Source organism: Rasamsonia byssochlamydoides (assembly GCF_041956645.1).
Source record: "Rasamsonia byssochlamydoides strain NRRL 3658 unplaced genomic scaffold VTN77scaffold_44, whole genome shotgun sequence".
Taxonomy (NCBI): Eukaryota; Fungi; Ascomycota; class Eurotiomycetes; order Eurotiales; family Trichocomaceae; genus Rasamsonia; species Rasamsonia byssochlamydoides.
Window position 1 is genome coordinate 14034 of NW_027192427.1, and position 23444 is coordinate 37477.

The 23444-nt window shown below is 49.4% G+C and overlaps 7 protein-coding genes across 7 annotated transcripts; 2 read left to right on the forward strand and 5 right to left on the reverse strand.

Moving 5' to 3' along the window:
• Positions 1–3455: 3455 nt before the first annotated feature.
• Positions 3456–4485, reverse strand: VTN77DRAFT_5931 (uncharacterized protein; the record flags this gene model as incomplete). The annotated part of the gene is made up of 2 exons (XM_069422153.1): positions 3456–4162; positions 4218–4485. 2 exons carry the CDS (start codon positions 4483–4485, stop codon positions 3456–3458), a joined length of 975 nt encoding a protein of 324 aa, XP_069276492.1.
• Positions 4486–4901: 416 nt separating this feature from the next.
• Positions 4902–6030, reverse strand: VTN77DRAFT_5932 (uncharacterized protein; the record flags this gene model as incomplete). Its single annotated transcript, XM_069422154.1, has 3 exons — positions 4902–5039; positions 5090–5316; positions 5760–6030. The coding sequence occupies 3 exons, from the start codon at positions 6028–6030 to the stop codon at positions 4902–4904; spliced, it is 636 nt and encodes a 211-aa protein (XP_069276493.1).
• A 740-nt stretch (positions 6031–6770) lies between these two features.
• On the forward strand, positions 6771–7138 carry VTN77DRAFT_5933 (uncharacterized protein; the record flags this gene model as incomplete). Its single annotated transcript, XM_069422155.1, has 2 exons — positions 6771–6804; positions 6921–7138. 2 exons carry the CDS (start codon positions 6771–6773, stop codon positions 7136–7138), a joined length of 252 nt encoding a protein of 83 aa, XP_069276494.1.
• Positions 7139–8021: 883 nt separating this feature from the next.
• VTN77DRAFT_5934 (uncharacterized protein) lies at positions 8022–8299 on the reverse strand (the record flags this gene model as incomplete). The annotated part of the gene is made up of 2 exons (XM_069422156.1): positions 8022–8180; positions 8243–8299. The coding sequence occupies 2 exons, from the start codon at positions 8297–8299 to the stop codon at positions 8022–8024; spliced, it is 216 nt and encodes a 71-aa protein (XP_069276495.1).
• Positions 8300–15195: 6896 nt separating this feature from the next.
• On the reverse strand, positions 15196–17313 carry VTN77DRAFT_5935 (uncharacterized protein; the record flags this gene model as incomplete). Its single annotated transcript, XM_069422157.1, has 3 exons — positions 15196–16858; positions 16927–17012; positions 17083–17313. 3 exons carry the CDS (start codon positions 17311–17313, stop codon positions 15196–15198), a joined length of 1980 nt encoding a protein of 659 aa, XP_069276496.1.
• Positions 17314–17983: 670 nt separating this feature from the next.
• Positions 17984–20288, forward strand: VTN77DRAFT_5936 (uncharacterized protein; the record flags this gene model as incomplete). The annotated part of the gene is made up of 4 exons (XM_069422158.1): positions 17984–18038; positions 18100–18152; positions 18213–18621; positions 18679–20288. The coding sequence occupies 4 exons, from the start codon at positions 17984–17986 to the stop codon at positions 20286–20288; spliced, it is 2127 nt and encodes a 708-aa protein (XP_069276497.1).
• Positions 20289–21131: 843 nt separating this feature from the next.
• Positions 21132–22255, reverse strand: VTN77DRAFT_5937 (uncharacterized protein; the record flags this gene model as incomplete). Its single annotated transcript, XM_069422159.1, has 3 exons — positions 21132–21249; positions 21333–21608; positions 21675–22255. The coding sequence occupies 3 exons, from the start codon at positions 22253–22255 to the stop codon at positions 21132–21134; spliced, it is 975 nt and encodes a 324-aa protein (XP_069276498.1).
• Between the last annotated feature and the right edge of the window lie 1189 nt (positions 22256–23444).

Genomic DNA, 23444 nt, shown 5'->3' on the forward strand with positions numbered 1-23444 from the left:
TTTGCACCGCCCTCCCAAAAAAAGTTCTTCTCCATCTTCGCCGTCATCATCCTCCTCATCATCACCAAAGGAATCGTCAGACCGCACGCAAAACAGCCATTCGCATCGGATACTACCACCTCGACTCGACACGGCAGAGCTGTATATATATATATATATATATACAGTACAACACCGAGTCAGAAGTTGGCGTCTACCTGTGGGAGTCTCGCTGAGGGAGGGTGTCATCCAGCGCAGAGTCTTCAAGAGAGGAGCTCTTCGTCACGACGAAGGTAGGTACCTATTTACCGATGTTGTGAATGTTGACAGGGGAGGATGATCGCCACCAGATGGTTCGAAGATCAATTCACGGATCGCTTCTCCAGAGTCTGTGTAGTGTTTGTCGTGGGGGAGCGGGCATGAGCACGGGATCTCCTACTCTATGAGGTTGTTTGTTGGAGAAAACCATTCCTCCATTATTATTATTGCTCCAGCTGTGGACCACACTCAACTTTCCTATCTAACTACAGTTATGTACAGTGCATACTTGTTCATTATTGTTAGATTCCTTACCCCAATCGAGGTTGGAATCCAACTCCATCTGTGGATCTCCCCAAAATAGTTCCTAAGGTAATGCACTGTACATACCTATGATATAAGATGGGTACTGTACTGCACAAACTTACAGCGTAGTAGGAGTCATGACCATAATGATAAGAATAAGATCCATCCATAGATACCTAGTTGGGTATGTACTGAAGGCAAACCCTCCTGGAGTGCTGGTAGATACAGTAGATTCCGTTTCTGTATTATTAGAAATATTATTAGAACTCTTAGAGTTATTAGAATTAAACTCCAAGACAAGACAGAAAAAAACTCCGACGGAGGGGCCATTGACCAACAATTGTGGAAGAGATTAATTATTACTACCTATGCAAATAGGTAATTGCTGTACTCTGTATAGAGTTCTGCTTGCTGACTGACAAGTTCTGCAGATCATGTGTCTACTAGATGGTTGCGCATCCTGCAGGTGACTGACTCTGTAGTCCAGAGGCAGGAGTCCTATTGTCCTGTCAAAGGCAATTATTCAATGCTACCTACCCACAGACACCCTGTCTGTAGTCAGTTATCCTCAACAGAGTGGACTTACCTGCTGATGAGTCGCCTCCCACGTTCTACTAAGAGGTATTATTGATAGTTGGCCAGTAATAAATAATAATGGCCGAAAGGGTGGAATTGTGATTATCCATAGATGATTATACCTACCTATCGAAGTAAACTAATTAATTAATCAGTTGGTACTGGTGGACAGATACATAGGTAGATAGATAGTAACACTTTTCCTAGCTAGAAGATACCGTAAAATCGGCTCTCTTAATTAATTAACCCCGTCTGTATAGTACTTCGCGTTTTACTCCATCCTTAGTTTTTGTTCTGGCCTTTTTTTTTTATCCTGGAGAATGACAGTAGAATGCTCAATATATGTATGTCCTATCATCCTCCAATAGAGTACTCAGTACAGTGCTACCTCGTCTAGCTAAATCACTGTTAATAATATCTTCCTCTTACGAAGCAGACAGAAGATCAAGTCGAAGAGAAGATAAATTAGGTATAGGTAGGTATTGGGTCCATGCTCGATTCTAGAAGGGTTCCCTGGAAAATAGGAGGTATATACTTCCAATAGATCCATACCTACCTCCTTAGGTATGTACTCCGTACTTAACAAACGAATCATATAACCAACACCCTTAACAACTCAGATGAAGTGGCGATTATTATCACCTAGTAAGTAGTGTCTATTGGTTGACTATTTTCCAACTATTGGTTCCATAAATTGAATACAGAATTATTAATAATATATAACTGTTATTACCGCCTAATTCCTATCCCGCAATCGTCTGTTCAATGAATTCATTCCATTTCATAACATATCATGTTGGAAGCCCTATTCCTAGAAATACCTTTCTAGGATAGTTGGATCGATCCATCGATCGATTGGCGCTGTATTATGCATGTATATACATACGAATCATCTGATCACCATCCACTGCGCCAGATGCATAAGCCAAGCCTACCTACTGTACAGGTAGGATGAGTGGGGGTGAGTTGGTTAGTTACAGGGGCGAAAATCAATCCATTCAATCGATCGATCGAACGTTCAATCGATCAGTCAGTCAGTTGATCAAGATAACAAACAACCCTCATGTGTGGATTTCAATAGGTTAGTTGGTTGATTTTGTCAAGAGCGGATAAATTGAAGGTAGCTGAACTGAGTCAGTCAGTCGACTGACGACAATCGAATCGGCATGGATGCACAAGGCCACCTCAGCTGGCTAAAATAATACATACCTTGCAGTTAGGTAGGTAGTAAAGATGATAGCAAGTAAGTAATAATAAATAATAATAATAGTATATGGGGCGAGATTACAACACGACAACAACATGCACCTAGCTTGTCGTCATCTAATAATCATCCTCCACTGTCGTTGTTATAGTAGTAGCAGTTAATAATAATAATGTTATACTCCGTACTCTGTACCATGCCATGGCTTCCTTCCCATCTGGACCCTGGTAGGGTTACATTACATACCTTAGCTGCATCCATCCATGCAAGGTTATGAGCTAAACCCACATAGGCAGGTACCTTTCTAGAAGGCAAGCCACCACGCCACGAACCCACATCCACATCCACACCCACACAGAATCACGGCCGTTGAACTACTCCATACGCAAGGTGCTATCTGATTCGCTGCTTGCGCGATTTATTTAGTTGGTGATCCGTGGATGGTTCCTTTGCGCGAATCGCGCCCTGGTTGGCTGGTTCGGTCCCATGCTGTTGGTTTGGGTTGGGAGTCGGAAATCGGATTCGATTCGGAATTTGGAGCGAATGGATGGAATCGAATCATGGATTCATGGGTGAGGGTGGGTGAGTAAGCTGGCTAGTTACTACCTAACCTACTGATTAGGGAGTAGGGGCACTGGACCACGCGTCCATCGATCGAGTCTACTGTATTGTATGTACAGTACAGTCTGCTGAAGTGCATATGCAATTGCACGGTCAGAATCTCTGATTGAGCCGTCCAGTCCAGAGAGGGCCGTAAATCACCCCATGGATAGGTAGATAGATAAATATATACATGAAGCAGAACTGTAGCAATACAATGCCCACTAACCAAACCTCAAACTCCATGCTGTAGTCCAAAAACAGAACAATCCCCCGTGGTATCGTATCTATCACCTGGCCCCAGGTAGATTTTTTGAAGCAAGCAGACAAGCAGCCCCGCCGCGCCGATTCCCCCATCCCACCCCACCGAGATACAGGAATGAAATTGAATGCATATATACAGGCCATATCGACATTGCTTTCGTTCAGAAGAAAACGACGGATTGGGTAGTAGTAAAGTAGACGCTGGATAAGGAGAAGTCCAGCGGAGAGAGCATCCCAGCGTAGATACCTCATATGCAATCGAACGGCATCAGACTACACTAGCAGTGACAGCACGTCCCGTGTGACAGCCCCTCTCATGACGCTTCATGTTGCTGCGCACACTAAACGCCTTCCCGCACCCAACATGCGTGCACCGGAATGGCTTCTCCCCCGTGTGGCTGTGAGAGTGGATGCGCAGACTCGACGGCCGCGAGAACGCCTTGTGGCAGGTCCTGCAGACGTATCGGTCGTGGTTCTGCGGATACGGAGCGGAGCTCGACGGAGGAAAGTAGTGGTGGTGCTGCCATGCCGGAGTCACTGGCGAGATCATCGGGCCATGGGACGACGGGGGCATGGCCGCTGCAGGTGCACCGCTTTGAGGCTGATAGGAGTGAACGCGGGCTGGTGGCTCGACTGGCGAGGTGAAGGAGCCCATGCTCGGCGCGGGAGACGCATATGGAGCACTAGGAATCCGGGACTCCTGGGAAATGGATGCCCGGTCTGACGGTGGAGTTGGCAGTGAAGTCGAAATCGGTGGAAGCTGTGGCGGCTGTGATGGCTTCATGGAGTCGGTAGAACTGCTGCTGGACGTAGAGAGCGATCGCGAGGAGGAGGAGGAGGAGGAGGATGATGCCGATGGAGAGTGGCTACCCTCCTTGAATCTAGAGTCTGGATGAAGTGGAGGCGTAGGCGGCAAAAACATGCGAGGGTTGCTCATGGGTTCATTCGATTGAGACGGATTCGGGCGATGCCGTTCTGTCACTTGATTAGCGCCACCAAAGAGATCGTGACTGCACATCGACAAACATACTGACTGCAGGAAGTGCGATATCCGCTCCCTCCAGGAGGGTAGAGATGGACGGCAGAGAGCATTTCGGCTGGTCCTCTGCCGGCGGTGACAACGGAGGCTGAGGCGATCGCGTAAAGTTCATGGTTGGAAAGTACGAATTGGGAGCATTCTTTTCTTGATATTCCTCAAAAGTCCTTGTCCGAGAGCTGCGTGGACTGGGACGGGACTCTGGAGAAGAGAGCCGGCGAGGCTCAGTCGAGTCGGTCGTTATTAATCTGGCGAGGTCCATGACTGTAGTTGCTGTCGTGGTTTATCGAGAGAAGTCTCCAAAGGAAAAATAGATCCTTGATCCCCCGGCGAGTATATAAAGGGACTCCTACGATCGACGGGAGAAGGATATCGATGTTGATGAAATGGGGGCGTGTTAAGTCACTTGCGGTAAGGACCGAGAGGAAGGAGTGATATTAATGTCCAACGTAGATGATAATCGGAATGGGGGGTTGTTGATTGATATGGGGCCGAAGTGGAAAAATTCAGGCCAACCCTGCACGGCTATCATTAATATACGGAGTAATCAATCTCTATTAGCCTCTATTCGTCTCCAGCGTCAGCGCCTCCCAGCCCCTTGGTACGGAAGCTTAATGAACGATTGAGGGGGGGGGGGGAGGACGCGGATCATTAGACTCTCAGCGTCGCCGTCGCTCTTTAGGGCAGGCGACCAGACGCAGAGGGACTCGTGGAGCAGACGCCATGGCGACCCTTGGGCCTTTGCTGCGCGGGTTTACTCCGTAGAACGTGCTGTCCCCACAACATCCCGGCCGGCCATCTCGTGGCTCGCAGCATCTAATTAAGTCCAGTCCCCAGTCGTGGTATTATTAGGATAGGCCTCGTACCGGAGGCGTATCGAGAATACAGGTGCTATGACGCGGCGTTGTGCCGACAACATGGGCTAGACTTTGACAGATCAGCCGTGGCCAATCAGCGTCGCTGGGAACCGTTGTCCACGAACTCCCATGGTTCAGGATAGCTGTATCGGTCACTTCCCGAGAAGGGCTAGGTCGGTCCTCGTCGATACAGGATACTCTAGCGCCGATCCACTGGGAGACAATGATGCGATAGCCTATGATGAACGGAAATCACATCGTCGGTGGATTCGAGTCGATCTGAACGGTGGCTCCAAAGTCCAAAGTCAAACCGGTTCTCCTGGACCTGTCACAGCAACCGTCTCTTCCTTGCCCCATTAACGGCTGATCATAGCCCGGAGGATCGCCTCTGGTGATGGTTGCTGCTGCAGGATCTCATCCAGCAGCAGCGATCTCAGCTGATCGCTTCATCGCCAACCAAACTCTCGTATTCGTCGCTCCTCACTCACGACACTGAAGCTCATCTCCTCCTAGTCAGAGAAAAGAGCGGTTTTCCACGGCGTTCTGGAACCCAAGGCCTTGGGGGCGGGTTGTCGAGTACCGTATCTCAGATGAGCAGAAACCAGGGCACGCATGCGACATGGCCCATGGGAGGCGGACCGTGGCGTTACTGAGGTGGAAGTTGTCTCTGCTGACAAACCAACGCGGCAGGCAGGCGCGCCATTGATTTGCTGGGCAGTTGTAACTTGTTGCTCATTCTGCACTGTCTGGAGAAGACGAAGCCACGATGAGAGCGATCGCAGCACCGAGCGTCGTCTGACGGGAGTTGTTAGCGACTGGCCGCTGCCCCGGGTTGGCTGGCCGATCCGAGCCCCATGCAGCCCGGCTGATCGCTGGGCCCGCGGGAGAACCTCCCAGAAGCCTGGTCGAACTTGAAGTCGAACGCCAACGCCAGCGCCCTTGCATGCCATTGGCAGAACCACGCCCAATCTGACAGATGGATCACCGCTGCAGCTGGCTGCAGAACCTCCAACCATGCTTTGTACTGGCTACCAGCGTGGCAGATGCAGTCTGCAAGCATCAGAATCGTCGGCCACAGAATGAGTAACGAACCAAGTTCAGTTACGACTACGACCAAGCCTTCTGACAGTCTAGACGCAACACGGGAACTGGGGCACGGCCTCTATTCTAATATTAATGAAACTTAACATGTCAGTAGTAAGTATGAGTGGCTGATCGGAGAGATCGACGGAGAGACGTCTGTTGCCAAGGTGTCGGCAAGTGAAGGAAAAAAGACGCCGTAGTCAGCACTCTTGTAATGAATTTATCCGGATAAACTCTTGGCGGCTCGAAGTATGGAGTCGACACGGGTAGGAGGACGCGACAAAAGATCCACGCTGTGCATGATACAGCATCGTCATCTCTCTCCACATTCCCAGAAGTTCGAGGCCCCACATTATTACTTTCTGTCTCTCTCGCGGGTGGTGTTCAGTCCTCAACTACTGCTCTGTATGTGGAAAGTTAGTGGAAGCCAACCGCGAAAGGGGAAGGTTGGGAACTTAATTCGCGGGTTGATGTGATGGGAAAGCAGAAATGTGCTCAGAACTCACCAACCTTGTCCTGTGGATTGCTGAGCCAGTTCACTGCTCAGGAGGTATGGACAGGAGAAGTTCCCCCAGAGATTGGGCCGTCAGCCGCCGTTCTCTTGGCCATGACGACTTCGAATACCGCGGATGATGATCATGGTTGATAATGATAGTTGAGTCCAAGTCGATGGTCTGAGCAGGGACGCGGCACAGCGACGGCCGTCCCGAAAGGGAAGGTGCAAGCCAAGTCGGATCGGCCTTACCGCATTGAGCAGTCAACGGGGATCGCCCGCATGCCTGCGCGCGCCAGATGAAGCGCAGGCCCGGCCGTGCTCCGGAAATTGATTTGCAACCCGACGGGATGATCTTCCGCAAGGGAGCGCGCGACAGTGTGGGCTGGCGTCCCGAGGGAGCGAAGAGCCTACAGGCTAAGATCCTCGTGGGACTCGTCTCGGCTAATCAGGCCACTTGTCTCTGCGGTCTGGCCTTCTAGTCTCACGCCGGCCCACCGCCCCAGGATCGCAGCAGTTGGAACTCTAAATACGCACTGCTGGTCCTGGACCAGTCAGAGGCATTGCATCCCTGACAGAGCTCTCATAATAAGCTGCTGTTAGGTATCGATTCACACAACGGCTTGTCCCGACGCTGGGGCCTGGGTAGCGTTGTCCGCGTAGCAGACTGGGTGATCGTCGAGAATTATTACCTGCCCAGATGGGTAAGGGATTCGCCTCGGGACGTGTCCGAAAGTCTGTCCAAGATGCAGATGATCCACACTGCGTTCCCTTGGACCAAGTGGTCCAGTCAGGGGACAAGGGAAAATCTACCTGAATCACGGGGAGATATGGACAGACTGCGGATAGCACGAGATGATCAGACCGTCCACGGGGAAAAAGCTGCTATTGAAGCGTATGTACGGAGTACGGAGTATACGGTAATTAATGCTTGCTGTACTGTGCATACTCAGAACCCAAGCAATACGCTATAGCCAATGATATTTGTACTCGAAGGGAAAACTCAGACCCAGGAAAAGCAATTTCTATAGATATACAGAGTTTACGGAGTAGATATAAATCTGAAAACTCACAGAGAACAAGTATGGAGTACGGAGACTCCGTGCTTCGATTCCGTGCTTGATTGCGCTGAATTGCAGATGGCAGATCCTGATTCCTGGGTGAATGCGGAAGCTCCACCGTGGTTGGGTAGCTTGACAGGCACCTGCAGTGATCGTCACCCTCGTCAAACCTCCGCTTGTTGGCAGCTGTGACTTGTAAGCTTGTGTCAGAAATAATCACTAGGAGGCTCTGGACTTTGCAGGCTGGAACCTTTCTGTGGGCACTGGGTAATCCCAAAGTCCTCTCTCCGCCGATCCGAAGCAATCACCCTTCCTGACGGTCACAAAGAACGATGCCCCATAGAATCTTCCCTGTACCTGTGTACGGAGTATTGATCACCAGACTGGATGCGAATGATCTCCCACCGTCGTCTTTTCGGGATCTCGTATTCGTAACCGGGTCGCTGACCGGGTAGCTCCCTGGCTAGTTGCGCATCAGTGCGCCATCATTGGCGGACTAAAGGGATCCGAAGGAGCTGCGCTTACGCATGCTGATCGACAATCTGGAGTAACAAGTACATCGTTACTACGCGGTCGATTCATTTCTTGGAATTTGCGCAGTGTGATCACTCAACCAGTGACTCCGTACGGAGTAGTTATTACCCCTATCCCTTGCCAGAATAATGGTCATTGGTGGAGACAAATCCCAAAGTCGACTGATTTGTACTCTTGAAAGTCGCCCCCGAAAAAAAAAACTCTCCGTATGGCTGTTGCTGGACAGGGATTATGCAGTTTGTCCTGCATGAAGAGACCCAAAAGGAAGTCTTCCCGTGGTTCGTGCTTTCCCCGTGAACCGTCGCCCGGGGAATGGCTTGGGCCTGCTGCGTCCTGCATACGAAGGCCGCTGCATGGTCCCGAATGATAAGACCCGATCAGAGCAGTGATTGATGATGACGTTATTCCCCGGCAGACTGAGGCCAAGAGAAACATACAGCAGAGCTACTCCGGGATGTGCATTGAAATTTCAATTTCATGCCCTTCAGCCAGACTTGTTATTGAAGGTCAAGGTTCATGAGATGCTTTCCTCTTTGCGAAATTTTCACCGCCTTGTCGACTTTGGTGGGACGAACTGCCCGTTTTTGGAAGATCACGAGTCAGGAGCTCAGATTCTACTGATTAAGTAGGGTCCTGAATTATTGATGATTATTGAATTCCAGATCCCGTGATATGGAGGCACAATGATAATCATGGCGATCATCTCGAACGGGGCTAGCCGGCCACGTTGGAACTTGGCGGACTGCGAACCCGAAGCAGACTGGCACGTCTGATCGGCGACAAGGACCCAGGGGGGTTGCGTTCTGGGCCCGGCCTGGAGCCTGGCCGATTTGGGCAGGTGCGAATGGCAGCGTTAATTAGGTAGCCTTGTCACCCTCGCGGCAAGAGCTCGAGCTGCCCCACGGTCCGATTTCAAGATGAAGGAACCTGGGGAACGTCGACCCAGGGAATTTACGTACACCTCAGCATAACGAGATTCAAAGTGTCTCACAATAATAATGAACGGTACGGCTTCCAAGCTGAGCCTCTGTCTGTCAGAATCCGAGTCCGCGCTTAGCCCCGGAGTCTCTTCTTAGAAAGGATGCTGATCCCGTTAGCGCCTGGTCGCGGAGAAGCCCCTGCTCCTCACGTGGCGTGTGCAGCCACTAGGGCGGTTGTTAATCTGGAGATCTTCCCTAGTTAGGAACCAAAGCCGAAACATCGGCAACCTGCGCGTCTGTGCCTCCCGGACCAGCCAGTCTGGCAACTTATCATTCAATCATTGCTGGATCTCCCCCCCAGGGATCTGGAGCAAGTCTTGAGGACTGACTCGGAACAAGAGAACCGTCCTGGATTCCGGCCCCCCGGAGCGCCATGCTGCTCAGACTGCGTCCGCCATCTCCTCCGTGCTCCGTTTGTGGTGACAGCGAACTCTGGGAACGAGGATGTGATGATGGTGGAGGTTGCGGGCGGCTGCCTGATCTGATGCCCAGTGCATGCCATCTCACGACTAGACCGCCTTTGTCTTAGAGGGACCAGGATCACGGTTGCAGGTTGTCATCGTATTGGCGTCGATCGTAGATCGCACTGCGACCTCCATCCCCGGTTGCAGCAAAATTCTCCCAACTGGCTGTGCAATGCATCCTCAAAGTCTGGCACTGCTACAGTTACGGCCAAGCCTTCTTGCTCCGTACAATTCCGAAAGGCAGGTCCTACTTTAATCCGTTTCATGACTTCACAGCACAACCATATATGATAGATCCAACAATCTATCTACTTCGTACTCTGAAACCTGATTTGGAGGATAAAGGTACGCACAATATGGACCGAAGGAGCTTCGATAGCCGAGTTAAACAGCACAACACCACCGTCACACTCGCGGAGTCGCCATCTATGAACGATTCCAATACGGGCCATCTCCCGGGGCACTGGCCCAGGACGTTGCTTTGACCGTCTGACCAGTCGCTCAGAATCACAGGCCCCCAGAGGGCGAGATGCGTAACCGGAAAGTTAACTACTGCACGCGCATGAAATCGGTCACAACCTGTTGGGTTCTGGAGGAGTCATCCGTCCTTTGGGAGGCCGTGCTGTCATTTTCCCGAATAGGCAGGTATTCGTTGGAGGAGTTATCACGGACTCCCCTTCAATACGGAGTATGCCGCGGCACAGATGCATCAGCGTGTTTGACCTCGATTTTGACCTTCAGTGATTCCTAACGGCCGACGGGAGCCTTCATCTGTTGCGCTCAGTTAGTTCTAAAGGTGTTTGCGGTGCCTGTTGACTGCAAATACTCCGATCCTGGTCACCGCCAGCGTACTGATCGTATTTCAGCCCCATAGCCCCCGAAGTCTTCTCGAGGAAGCGCACCAAGGGCTTCAGCAGGGATCATTCATCCGTTTCTGTGATATCTTGCGCATGGCAGCAGATCACGAGTTCAATTCCCAGGATGGGGTTGCGTTTTGGAATGTTCGCTTTGGTCTAAATTTGCTTCAGACCATCTACTATCTAATCAGCCATCAGTTGCGCTGATAATAAGGGAATGTACGGAGTACGGAGTACAGTACTCCGTACATAGTAAAACTTCCAACCGACATCCCTCGTGAGCCACTGGGCGTTGCACAGTGCCCTCAGGCTTCAGCTGTCTCTCCAACTGCCGTCTCGGGTATACGGCATGCTGTGCAATAATCGTAAAAATAGCGTTACGATGGGGCTGCTGTGACGCCACACCACGGTCAGTGCCAGACGCATTGATGCTCTGAAGAACCCAGCATTTCTGACGGGGTCCGAAGTAATTAATCCACGTCCTCCGTACGAAGTATTATTAAGGACAGCGGAGGGCCGTGCTTGGGTTTGATCCTGAATTATTGACTACCTACCGTTACCCCGGTTGACCCTGGTAAGAATGAAACAATGGGTTCAGCCACAGTGCTCCGAACCGTTGCTAGTCCGAGTTTCCTTTATGCACCTGCGCCTTTGAGGAACACACCTGCTCCTTCGGGACAATGGCCGCTCTCTGCCCGCAGCCTCTCAGTCGTCACAGCAGCGTCAGCGCTGAGGTCGACGTTGGGCCGGTTTGATCGTGGAATAACTCTCACCCCTTCGAGTGACGGTCCACGTCAGATGCGGTGCCAAGGGAGTCAGTCCCACCTGTCAACGAAGATCAGCACCCGTCAGCGTAAGACTTTTTTGAACTGGACGAAGTATAATTCTGAGTTTGTGAGTTTGACCGTACAGACAATCACAGGGCAATTTACCTGAGCTTGGATCCCTGACGCTTGTCCCGACCCTATCCGAATGTGCCAGAGAGCTCTCCGCCCTCAAACGCGGGAAAGCGGGAAAGATGATCCTTGAACAGTGCCCTCGACGGTCAGATGATCTGGAGTGCTCCGGAGGAAATTATCCAGATTAATTTACATCCGACTGCTCGGTGAGAGAGATCCTGCCAAAACTTATTACGCCTCCATCGGGTTTGGACTTTATACTCCGGACATGTGATTGAAAGGACGGATCTGACAAATTACCTGCAATGCTGTTCTTTCTACTCCGTATGCTGGTAATCAGATTACCATGAAATGAAGTGTTAGAGAATCAGGACGCTATCCAGCACTCAACAGGTCTGTTCAACGACTGGCGAAGATTTCCCCGAGCATCCATTCAACGCAACTCAACCAGCTTCCTGAAGCAGCGACGCGGCGCCGATCATCAGTGTGACCTGATACATCCACATCCCTCTGTCGGGAACTCAAGATGGACGACGGCCAATCAGGCGCGGGAATTACCGAGTCAAAGCCGATCTTAGTGGTCGAAAACAGGAAGGAGAAAAGAACAAAGCGCGTCGATCATCTAATCATCCTTCGTGGGCAAGACAGGCCCAAGACCCGTCCTCTGCGGGATCTCTCCGAGGATCAATCTGATCAGCTGCCTCTTACAGTACTCCATACAGTTCGGTGATGGATGAATCCACGGCAATCGTGGTCAATTCTCCGTACGTCCATGGCCCAACTTTATCCTATACTCTACGGGCTTAACCTCCTTCCACATACGGATGACTGCGTCGGAGGTAACAAAGAATCTAAAGCAGCAAGCCATAGATCTCGATTGATGAAATCGCCTTGTTGGAACCATCTGTCGGACATTAGGCATCAATGCGATACGCTACGATATCGATAGGAAAGTATCTCGTCCGTCTCGTATCGTATCTCCAATCAGATTCATCTTCTACCTCGTTTTACCGTCTACTTCAGGTTTCTCTCTGTCGTCACTAGCATCATATCAAGTCTACCATCGGGATTGGTATTATATACAGTTGGTACCAACACGGTTAGGTAGATGATGATACCAGCACGAGAAACAGAAAAGTCGTCTCTCATAAGCTAACTTACATATTTATTGTCGTTCTTGAAACTGAATTTCATCGTACCGCAATCGTAGTGTTACCAAATTTTGTTGCTGGAAATCATACTTGTCTGTATTTCTTTTTTTTTTAAAAAAAAAAAGAAAGAAAGAAAGAAAGAAAGAAAGCTAAGATTAATAAATAATAGTTGCTCTGCATTCACATACAATCATAGATAGAGGGAGGCCTTTTCTTTGCCTCTAAAAGGCAAGCATGGCAGGCATAGGATATATTGAGCTGAACTAGAAATGCGAAGGGTCTCACTTTATATATCGTTAGGAATATTATATGCTCACAATGTAGGTATATGGATTGATTTCTAACAGCTAGTAGCAACATAGTCAGGACTCTTCCCCTTCTTTTCTTCTTCTTCTTCTTCTTATTCTTAGGAGGCTCCCAATGAATGTGGGTAATTAATCCGTTATGGTCGTCAAGTCAAATTCGAAGGCCATCTCATGTCATCTCGCATTGACATCTTTTCCCCTGTCCCTTTCCTTTCCTTTCCCTTTCATTCTTCTCCTTCTCCTTCTTCTTTGCCCTTGTTTTTATGGCTTCCTCCGTTTCAAGCTGTTTTTTTCCCTCTCTTCTCGACATGTTGTATCTGAGTAAGAATTTGGACTGTGTGTATAATTAATAACATCACGTTAGGCAGGACCTGTGAGTTTTCATTTCTGTGATCTATCTCATCTGGGTTTGTGTGTTGCCATATTAGCGGATTGAAACCATAACCACCTATTCAATAGGGGGGAAAAAACTATTTATATTAACTGTAATCTCTCTTACTCTCCCTCCCTGACTCTCTTATAATATTAGCATATTAATGAACTCCCTTTCTCTTTCTGTGCCTCCTAATACCACCTTATTGCCTCTGATACTAACTCCTCTTGTCTATCTAAGTGTATGTACCTATTCTATATCCCCTAATCTTAACTGGTTTTGTCCTAACTAAGACAAAAGTCCCAGATATAGAGATACTCCCTTATCTGCTCCTTATAATAACTACCGGATCATAACTATACCAATATTCTGATTAATATACCATTGGAGGCATACTATTATTATATAAAGCAGAGAGGTAATCAATCCTGCTCTCACTTGATACTAGGCAAAATATGGATAAAACTTGATCGAGTTGATGGCCAGAGGGATTGTGGCTGTCACCAGCATGCCTTGTAGATATATATATATAGGCTTATAGTTTGATACCCCAATCGAGAGCGCGCTTTGCTACTTGTGTGGACGGTTTGTTTCCATTACTTTCTAGGCTTGGTAGAGATCGCTGAGGAAGTCCAGTAGGGGGTGTGGAGGAGAGGAGGTATCTACTTACTTACATCAAATCATTAAACATGACAATTATTAGACAGTTATATAAGAATTAGATCTCAAGAAGTCTTTCATAACTAATAGGTTAATAGTGAGAGGTACATAAAGGAGAAAGGAGAAAGGTAAAAAAAGAAAAAAAAAAAGGCAAACATACAAATCAACAATCGATTGACAGACATCGAGAGATCTGCTGCATTAATTACACTGGCAGAGTTAACTACACATACAAACTCCACATGTATGTACATACATACATACTCACTCACTCACACTCTCTCTGTGGAGAGGTACCCATCGTCCAGACTCGACTCGTTAGCCAGTTCATCAACTAGTCGGTCGGTCAGTCAGTCGTCAGCCATAGCACGAGTAGTATCGATAGAATAATTGTCTAGGTACAGTACAGTACCTACTAACTATCCTACCTACCTATAGACCTGGATGAATGGATCCATCTCCAGAGATATAATATATACCTCTTCCCTACATAGGTACCTAGGTACCTACCTCCCTACCTACACATGTGAAAGTACATGTACATACAATACAGTCGATCAATTGATCACATCCATATCATCGACACGACACGACACGATACGTGAGACTTGGTGATGAAGGACAATTTATTTATTTTTCTTTTTCGTTGTGAAGAAAACGGTTGATTGCCTAGGTATACGAGATGACGAATGAACGGGATGGAATCGAATCAACTCGACCCCTTCATTCAGGTTTGGGGCTTCTTATAGTCAGTCTAATAATTTCTTTCTCATGATTCTTTCTTAAGAATACGCTATTGTATAACCATCCCTTTTTTTTTCAGTCAGTCTCGTCAGCTAGGAGTTGTAATTCTACTTCCTAGTCAAAAATGAATAGATCGTCTTTATCGTTTCGGTTGATAGATCACATCCATCATCGGTATTAGAAACTTGGGGTGGAAGACGATTTATTTTCTTCATTGTCCTTCATCTTTCAGAACAGTGATCTGTGCTTCTTTTGATATTAAGGCAGAAGCTAGGTTATCCAAGAAAATAAGACAATGGTTATAGACGTATTCTACATCTATGGCAATTCTATCTTGTCATGCCGCTAGGCTTGCTATATACCAGTATTTTCGTATCTTTGTATGCATGCGTATATCATTATATCATGCTGGTACATCCCAGCACCATCCAATGCCGGTCGTAAATCATTATGTCTTGCCGTGTATATATAGTATATATGGTTATATATCGTCCACCGCTGACGCCGCCGCCTACGCATCCAGATTGAGCTTCTCCAACAGTCGATCCAACTTGTCCATCAGGATCTGATAATTGATCGCATCGCTGTCAAATTCGTCCTGGACAACCTCGCCATCCAACGTCCTGATCACCGGGCCGTGTTCCGGCACAGGTGCAGCCGCCTCCGGCGCGACAGCCTGGCGCACCACCTCGCCAGCCGCCTTCTCTTCCTCCTTCTTTGCCTCACCGTTGGCGGCGGTCTCCTCTTTCGCTTTCGCATGCCAATTCTTGGGCGCATTCGCCGTCAGCATCTCCACCAGACCGGTGTCATCAAACCGCATACGGAACCGTTCACTCAGATAGAACCGAATATCATCAAGCAGCTCGATCGAATCCGTCTCTTCTCGCTTTTGGATCCGTGACGCAGACTCCTTGATCAGCTCGGCGAACTCAGGCGAGTCGATGTGCTCTTCCAGCCGGTAGGCCAGGTATCGTGCTCCAAACTCTTCCAGGCGCTGCACCCGCGTGAGCCAAGCAGCGCGGATGATCTCGTAGATATCAATCTCCGGCTCTTCGGCCTCAGTCTCAACAACGCCTGCGCCTTTTCCAGGCCCGGCTTGTTTCTTCGGTCGGGTCTTCGACGCCTGAGCCTGGGAGATATTCCCGCTACCTAAGCTGCTGATCACCACCGCCGCTTTGTTCTTGAGCTTCTCGATGAAAAGAAGATCGGCCGCAAAAAGGACGTCCACCGCTATATCGAGTGAAAAGTCGGCCCTTTCCGTGTAGAAGTAGTTCAGGACAATTTCCAGAACTTCTGGTGAGCAGTCCACGTGAATAATGTTGAGGTGGTCCGACACCTGGGCCTCCTTGAAAGTCGACGAAAACATGGCATTGAAGAACTCAGATCGCAGAAGCATCGCTCGATGAACCGGATACAGAACTGATTTCTGCTTGCGGGAAACCCCTGCACCTGCATCCTCTGCTGACGCTCCAGGGCCCACCGGAATCGAGCTCGTACTACCATTTCCTTCCGTGTGCGCGTGGTTCTGGTCCTCCTCATCTTCAACAGGCTCATCAGCCCGGAGCAAGACGTCAGCAAAAATGGCATTGTTGCGATCCCACTTCACGTTGTTTGCCTTGCTGGTCTCCACGACGACCTTGTTCCCGAGAACATTTTCCCGGAACCATGCCTCCAACTGGTCGCGGCCTCTTGCCACTTCTGCTGATCTCCTCTGCCTGGCCAGCCTCCTGTCCCCGGTATCCAAGATACTGTCGAGGAGATTGGGAATTTCAAGGTACTTTGCGATTTTATCAACCCCAGCCACCACTTCGGACTCCGTAAACCCAGTTCCAGGACCACTCCGGAGATCCCTTGGTGGTTCGCCGAGATACAGGTATTTGATAGCCGCACCGAATGCCTGCGGCGGAATTGTGCTGGGAATCTTCACTGTTGTTGACCCGGGTGAGGCGGCTAGCTTCTTTCGGAAGTATGGCGATCGCGCTGCGAGTATGAACTTGTGCAGAAACAGAGATTCCTCGCCGTCTGTCACCATAATATCCCAGGTTCGCGGATGATCCCGCGTCAACAGCGAGGAGATATGAGCCGCAAACGGTTTGAGGGGATCTGACGATTTCGAATAATCATATTCCAGCAGTAGATTGCGTATACGATCGTTGAGCGCGTTATATAAGCATCTGCAGAATTAACCAGCAGCGATTAGTACCGTCATAGCAAAGTAACAAACGGCAGTTATATTATGTACCTTTCGCCCTGAAATGTATCCCGTTCACACAAAGCGCCCGAGTCGAGAAGAAGCTGGACCACCTCGAAATGTCCGCAAAGGCTGGCCTTGAAATAGTCAGCCACTAGTTCTGCGTGGCGTCGAAGATGCACAAGCCGGGCAAACGAAGGTGCTTACCAAAATCAACGGAGTGTAATCAAAGCTGTCCCGCGCATTGATATTGACTCCTTCCGAGATCTTCTCTTGACACACCTTCAGATCGCCTCTTCGACAGGCATCGCAGAGGGCCTGGAAGCCCTCGCTGAAGTCGAGCGGATTATCCTCCTTGAGAGCGCCCTCATGGATGAGCTTCTTTTCGTTGTGCAGACTGATCTCGAGCTGGTCTTTGCGCAGAACTGTTTCTGTCATAGTGAAGATGCTCAATATCCCCGTGTCGCAGACACTGCAGAGAGGAGGGCGGGCACGACATGGTTGGAGATGTGCGGGGAGTCGGGCTCTCGCAAGCCGGGATGCTGACTTAGCTGGCTTATCGATAAGAATCACGTGGCGGCTGCTTGGCAAACGGGACAGCACGTTGCCACGCACGAGTATACAGGGGACAACACAACTCGATCACCATGTGAATCGTTAATAAGTATCATTTTTTGAACTCACGCTCATGCATAGACTAAGTATTTACTATGATAACTGTTGTCAACAATGACATCATCCATAAAGAAGGGGTCGTTGTCCGGGCTCTTTGTTGATAGGAGGCCGGTGGAGCTCTCTGACGGGCTAGCCGTTCACCGCCTTCCGTGTAGGGCTGGGAATGCTGGTTGCTCAGCAACGAAGCTCCCCCCAAACATCAAGCTGTTCGCGACAGATCTTAGTTATTAGACTCCTAACCATGCATTTATTCTATCTTCATGCTCACCAACCGCATCCCCTTTTACTTTGTTGTTACTAACACAGCAGGGTCTCACCACCAGCATTCATCTTTCATGAGCTAACAATACAACCGCTCCAAGGCTCATCTACCGGCTTCGTCCCAGGACTGCAGTTACGTCTCGCCGGTTAGTTGATCAAGTGAACTGTCACAATGGGCTCCGTCGCGATGGCGGAGAACGACAAATATGAGGTGTTGGAGAGGATTGGTACGCCCCTGGAACCCACACAATGCTTGAGCTTTCCTATAGGAAGCTGACAACATTGTAGGAAGTGGCTCCTTCGGAGTCATCCGCAAGGTCAAGCGCAAGTCAGATGGATTCGTAAGACGCGACACGCTCCAATGGTATGGATATGATAAGTGGTGGCTAATATTGGTACAGATCCTCTGCCGGAAAGAAATCAACTACATCAAGATGTCCCAGAAAGAGCGTGAGCAGCTCACTGCCGAATTCAATATTCTGAGTTCACTCAGACACCCAAACATCGTCGCCTACTACCATCGAGAGCACCTCAAGGCCACACAAGACCTGTATCTCTACATGGAATACTGCGGGGGCGGCGACCTGGGCATGGTCATCAAGAATCTCAAAGCCACAAACAAATACGCGGAAGAGGAGTTTGTTTGGCGCATTCTGTCACAATTGGTTACCGCTCTGTATCGCTGCCATTATGGAGTTGACCCTCCACCCGTGGGATCGAATATCTTGGGACCGGTGCCAAAGCAACAGGGGCTCAAGGGGAAACAGGCGCAGGTCATGATCCTGCATCGGGACCTCAAGCCAGAGAATAGTCAGTTTCACCAGTGCAGATACCACCTGCAAAGAACCAGCTAACCTGTTGCTATAGTATTCCTGGGAAGCGATAATACTGTCAAGCTGGGCGACTTTGGACTTTCGAAATTGATGCAATCCCACGACTTTGCGTCCACGTATGTCGGCACCCCTTTCTATATGTCGCCCGAGATCTGTGCCGCCGAAAAGTACACCCTCCACTCGGATATTTGGGCCGTGGGTTGCATCATGTATGAACTTTGCCAGAAACAGCCACCTTTCAATGCAAAGACCCATATCCAGTTGGTGCAGAAGATCCGGGAGGGTAAGTATGCACCGCTGCCTGACTTCTACTCTTCCGAGTTGAAGAACGTTATTGCAAGCTGCCTGCGTGTCAACCCTGACCAGCGTCCGGACACGGCGGCGCTGCTGAATCTCCCCGTCATCCGATTGATGCGAAAGGAGAGAGAACTCCTTGATCAAGAGAAGAATCTGCGGAAACGCGAAGAGGCAGCGACTCAGAAGATGAAAGAGCTGGAACAGAAGGTTGCCCAGTTCGAAAAGGAAAAGGCTCAAATCAGGGAGGAGATTGAGAACACCGTCCGCCGGGAATGGGAAGTAAAGGCGCGGCTGGAAATAGACCGTCAAGTTCAGATGGAACTCGACAGGCTTCGCAAGCGATTCGAGCTGGAGGTGCAGGAACGAGTATCCGCGGAGTTGGAGAAACTGAACAAGAGCGGTGGCATCCAGCAAAGTCAGGACTGCGGCCCTCAGGTTCCCCAACATGGAGCCTCGGCGTCTTCTGCCAGTGCTAGCGAGGACTCGGATTTCCCCTCGACCACCGATTTGAGTGAACTATCCTTGGAATCACCATCCTCCGGCAGGAACAAGCCTGTCAAGAAGGAGACCCGTACTCCTTTCAGTCGTGCAAAGACCACGATCGACTCGCCAGTTGACGTCCAGATGGCTGAACCCTCTCCGATATCGATAGCGTCCCTATCTCTGTCTCCGCGCCGCGCTGGCGCTGCTTCTTCTAGAAACATCTTCGCCGAGGAAGCCCAAAGGGCGAAATGGGAGCCGACGTTAGCCTACTCGGATGATGAAGACGAGATGCCCGATCTGCCATCGCCTACTCGACCTAAAGTGAAACCCGATCCCTTCAAGGCCCCGAGACGTCCTCTGCTGCGGCAGAACACCACGGCGATGATGCAGAGATTAAGCAACCAGCCTTCAATCTTTCCCGCGGGATCCTCCAGGCTTCCTCCTCCTGGTTCGATGAACCCCGCGCCGTCCCAGCCTGAAGGGCGTCAAGAGACGAAACCCAGATCACCCAACCGTCGACTGTCCAAGATCCCGTCATCCACCAACCTTGCCGCTGATGCAAGCTCACCCACACGCAAAACTGCACCCAAGCCGCTTAGCTCCAAAGCCAACGGTGGTGGTGAAGAAATGTTCAAGGCTGTCATGCAGCGCAATATGGGAGGTCGCACCTTGGTCGAACTTGCGCAGGCCAGGGCTGGTGGTCGTCCCATAGAAGATGTCAAACGCATCTCAGGCGACTCGAATGTTAACGTTGGAGGCCGCGTGTCGAATCCAGACCCTCCTGCTACATGGGATCCCGAGACGGAGGAAATGCCCAGCCCGTTCCTGGCTCGAGGCAACAAGGTCATTCGGAATCTGAGATGAAGAGTCAGGATCTCTTCGTAGTTGGACACATGCACTGGTGATTCCATGGTCCGGAGCGACTGGTTCCGTGTCCCATGGTCTAACTGATTTCCTTACTGTTTGCTCCGTTCAGCACATGCTTTCAATTCTGGTGTTCCGGTTGGATAAGTCATGTTCAAGGGCGGTGGTGTCGCATTCTTCGGCGTGAAGGGTTTGGTTTTGTTTTCCCTTTTTTTTTATTTTCTTTTCTGGTTTCATTGACGGCCTCATTCACTCCTTTTCTGTTCATCTTTCCTACCGTGTTTTCTTTCAAGCTTTGCATTCTGTGCTTTTGGCTGCAATATGTCTTTAGTCCTGTACATTTTTTTTATTTTTCTTGACACTCACCCACCCACACACACACACACACACACACACACGACAGACAGAACTTTGACCCAGCCCGCTACTACCCGGAAAGCAGCAATCTGGAAAAAAGAGGGCTTCTTCTCCCACCCCACTCCTTCTCCTCTACCACAAGTTTTCCTTTCCTTTGAAATATGGCTTCTGATTTGAATATGTCTGTTCGATTAGAGACATTGATTGGCGCAACATCTGGCAGTTTTTGTTTTTGTGTGGGTCGACTCGGCTGTATGGTAGATGTGGAGTACATAACATATCTATGCCATTGCATTATTCTTTTATCAAGTTCTACAAGGCGTAAATAAATCCTTGCTCTGCTCAGGTGGGTTGAAGGAGTAGTAAAGTCTGTGATTGTCAAAGTCTTCTAGTAAGTAGGTAGGCAAATATATAAACCCCAAAACCATTCCCTCCCCTACCTAGGTATCTATCTAACTAAACTATAATACCCTTCGTTAGTTTACGCTACAATACAGCCGTCACGCCCGGTTGGATCCTCTCCAGCTTCTCAACCAGCTCGCTCCAGACTTTCTTCTGCGCTTTCCTACCTTCGAGGGAGACGACGAACGGGGAGATGTCATTACTAATAAACGAGTCAGTTCAGCACGACTATGTACATTTAAGTAGGTAGGTAGGTATGTTCCAAGGTTAATGTTTCTTACTTACTTCTGCACCTTACACCCACTAATATAAATCCCATGCGACTGTGGTCCCGCCGTGGTGGCGTGAACCAGCGTCCGGCTCCCCTCCTCAGCCGTCCATGCCAGAAGCGCTCTCATCACCTTTAGGACCAGAGCGGTCATGCCCTCCGCGTTGCGGTTGAGGTCGGTGTAGCAGAGGCCAGGACTGAGCGTGTTGATGATCACGAAGGGGTTTGTGTTGGCTGTCCTCTCGGCGATTTCTCGGGCGGCGAGGAGCTGGAGGAGTTTGGAGACGGGGTAGCTATGTATTGATATCAAGTCAGTGCATTGGCTCCAACACCAACAGAGGAAAAAAGGCAATACCAACCGTTCATACATATTTGCTGTCTTTTCATCGTTCAGCGTAGCAAGTGCGTTGGGCGTCTTTCGCTCAGGGAATGCAGTGTAGGTATGCGCTGCCGAGCAGGTAATCGTAATAACAGGCACGATGCGATATTTCTCTGCAGTGGAGCGCAATATCGGAAGCAGAAGCAGGACGAGCATGGTGGTGCTGACCACGTTCACGGTAATACTGCTCTCATTATCCTCAAACATCTCGAACTTCTGAGTCGCAATGCCCGCATTCAAAACCACGACATCGATCCGGTCCAGCGTTGCAGCAGCCCTGGCGGCAAAGGCCTTGACGGAGTCATAGCGGGCGTAATCCAGCTCCCAGACCTCCATTATCACCCCGGTCGTTGTCTTTGTCTTTGTTTCAGCAGCCTCGATCTCGGCTTTGGCCGCTTCGCCCTTGGCGATCGAGCGCACAGCCATAATGACCTTTTTCGCGTTCAACCGGACGAAATGACGAACGGCTTCCTTGCCGAGACCAACGTTGGATCCGGTCACGATGACCGTCTTGCCTGAGAAGTCAGCATCTGGATACGGCGGCCGGAAGAAGAGTTGCATCCAGATTTCGTTGACTCTCATGTCGACAACTGTTTAAAATACGGGCCACGAATGCGATGATGACTAGATAGATTGATTGATTGCACTGCCGCTGCCCAAAAGTGATGGTAAGGAAACGAGTGCAAGCCTGCGATAAAAGAGATCCAGATGGAGGCAGGCAGACAACTGTGGACTTAAAAACGGCATTATACAATTATCTCCGAGGTCAAGGGTGCAGCCCACGTCCACCAATCGCGCCCCCAAACTGAGGCTTTTGAGTCAGCTGAAAGCTGAAATCTGACTGAATGTTGTCAATAATTTTCTGGTGAGTCACACACCCTTGACTGATCCGACAATTATGGTTGGGACTGGAAATGGTGAAATAATACATACCCATGTCGGGCCGGCAGTCAAGGTCCCTCTGCACATCGCTGCGGTCTATTACTCTGTCAATAAATCGGATGATATCAGAGATGGATGTTTGTGCTCTCGTGACCGCTAGCTTAATCAGGATGCCTCGCAAGTTTAGCCCTGGAAAGACTAATGGATGTAGGAGGCCTGACCTGTTTTAAACAACCTTTAATCCATGGATTCCCAATATTTAATATCGAGTGAGTGCTAATTCCTTAGCCACCCTTGGCATCTCAGGTAAATAGGCCGAGATATAGGGTATATGGCTCATATTAATGATGGCACCAGACACTCGTTATAAGAGACTCCCAGGGTGCAGATGTAATATCTCCGCGAAAGAATCGCTCGATAATCTAGGAGAAGCTTCTCCAGGCCTCTCTATGGAGTCGTTGAGCACTAAGCCCTAACGCTGATTGACTAATACAGCAACTACAGTAGTTCTAATCGGGCAACGAATCATGACTCCCGAGGTCCCGAAGGTGCCCAGGATGGGGTCGACTCGACTCGACCAATGAATGGTATGGTCACAAGAAATGGAATGAAAATCTTCATTCGTTAGCAGTATATACAGTACAGTACGTATTTGAAGTGAAAAATAGAGAAAAATAAAAGGGTAGTAGGGACCGTAGGGTATTATGTTCCTTTTGGACTATATAGTATGGTATAGTTATCGCAATTACTTTACTTGCTAATCAATCCGAAAACACGCCAGACATAATAAGATAGGTACGTAGGTACATATGTGTACGTTAGCAAGGTTACTACTACTACTACTACTACTACTACTACTACTACTACT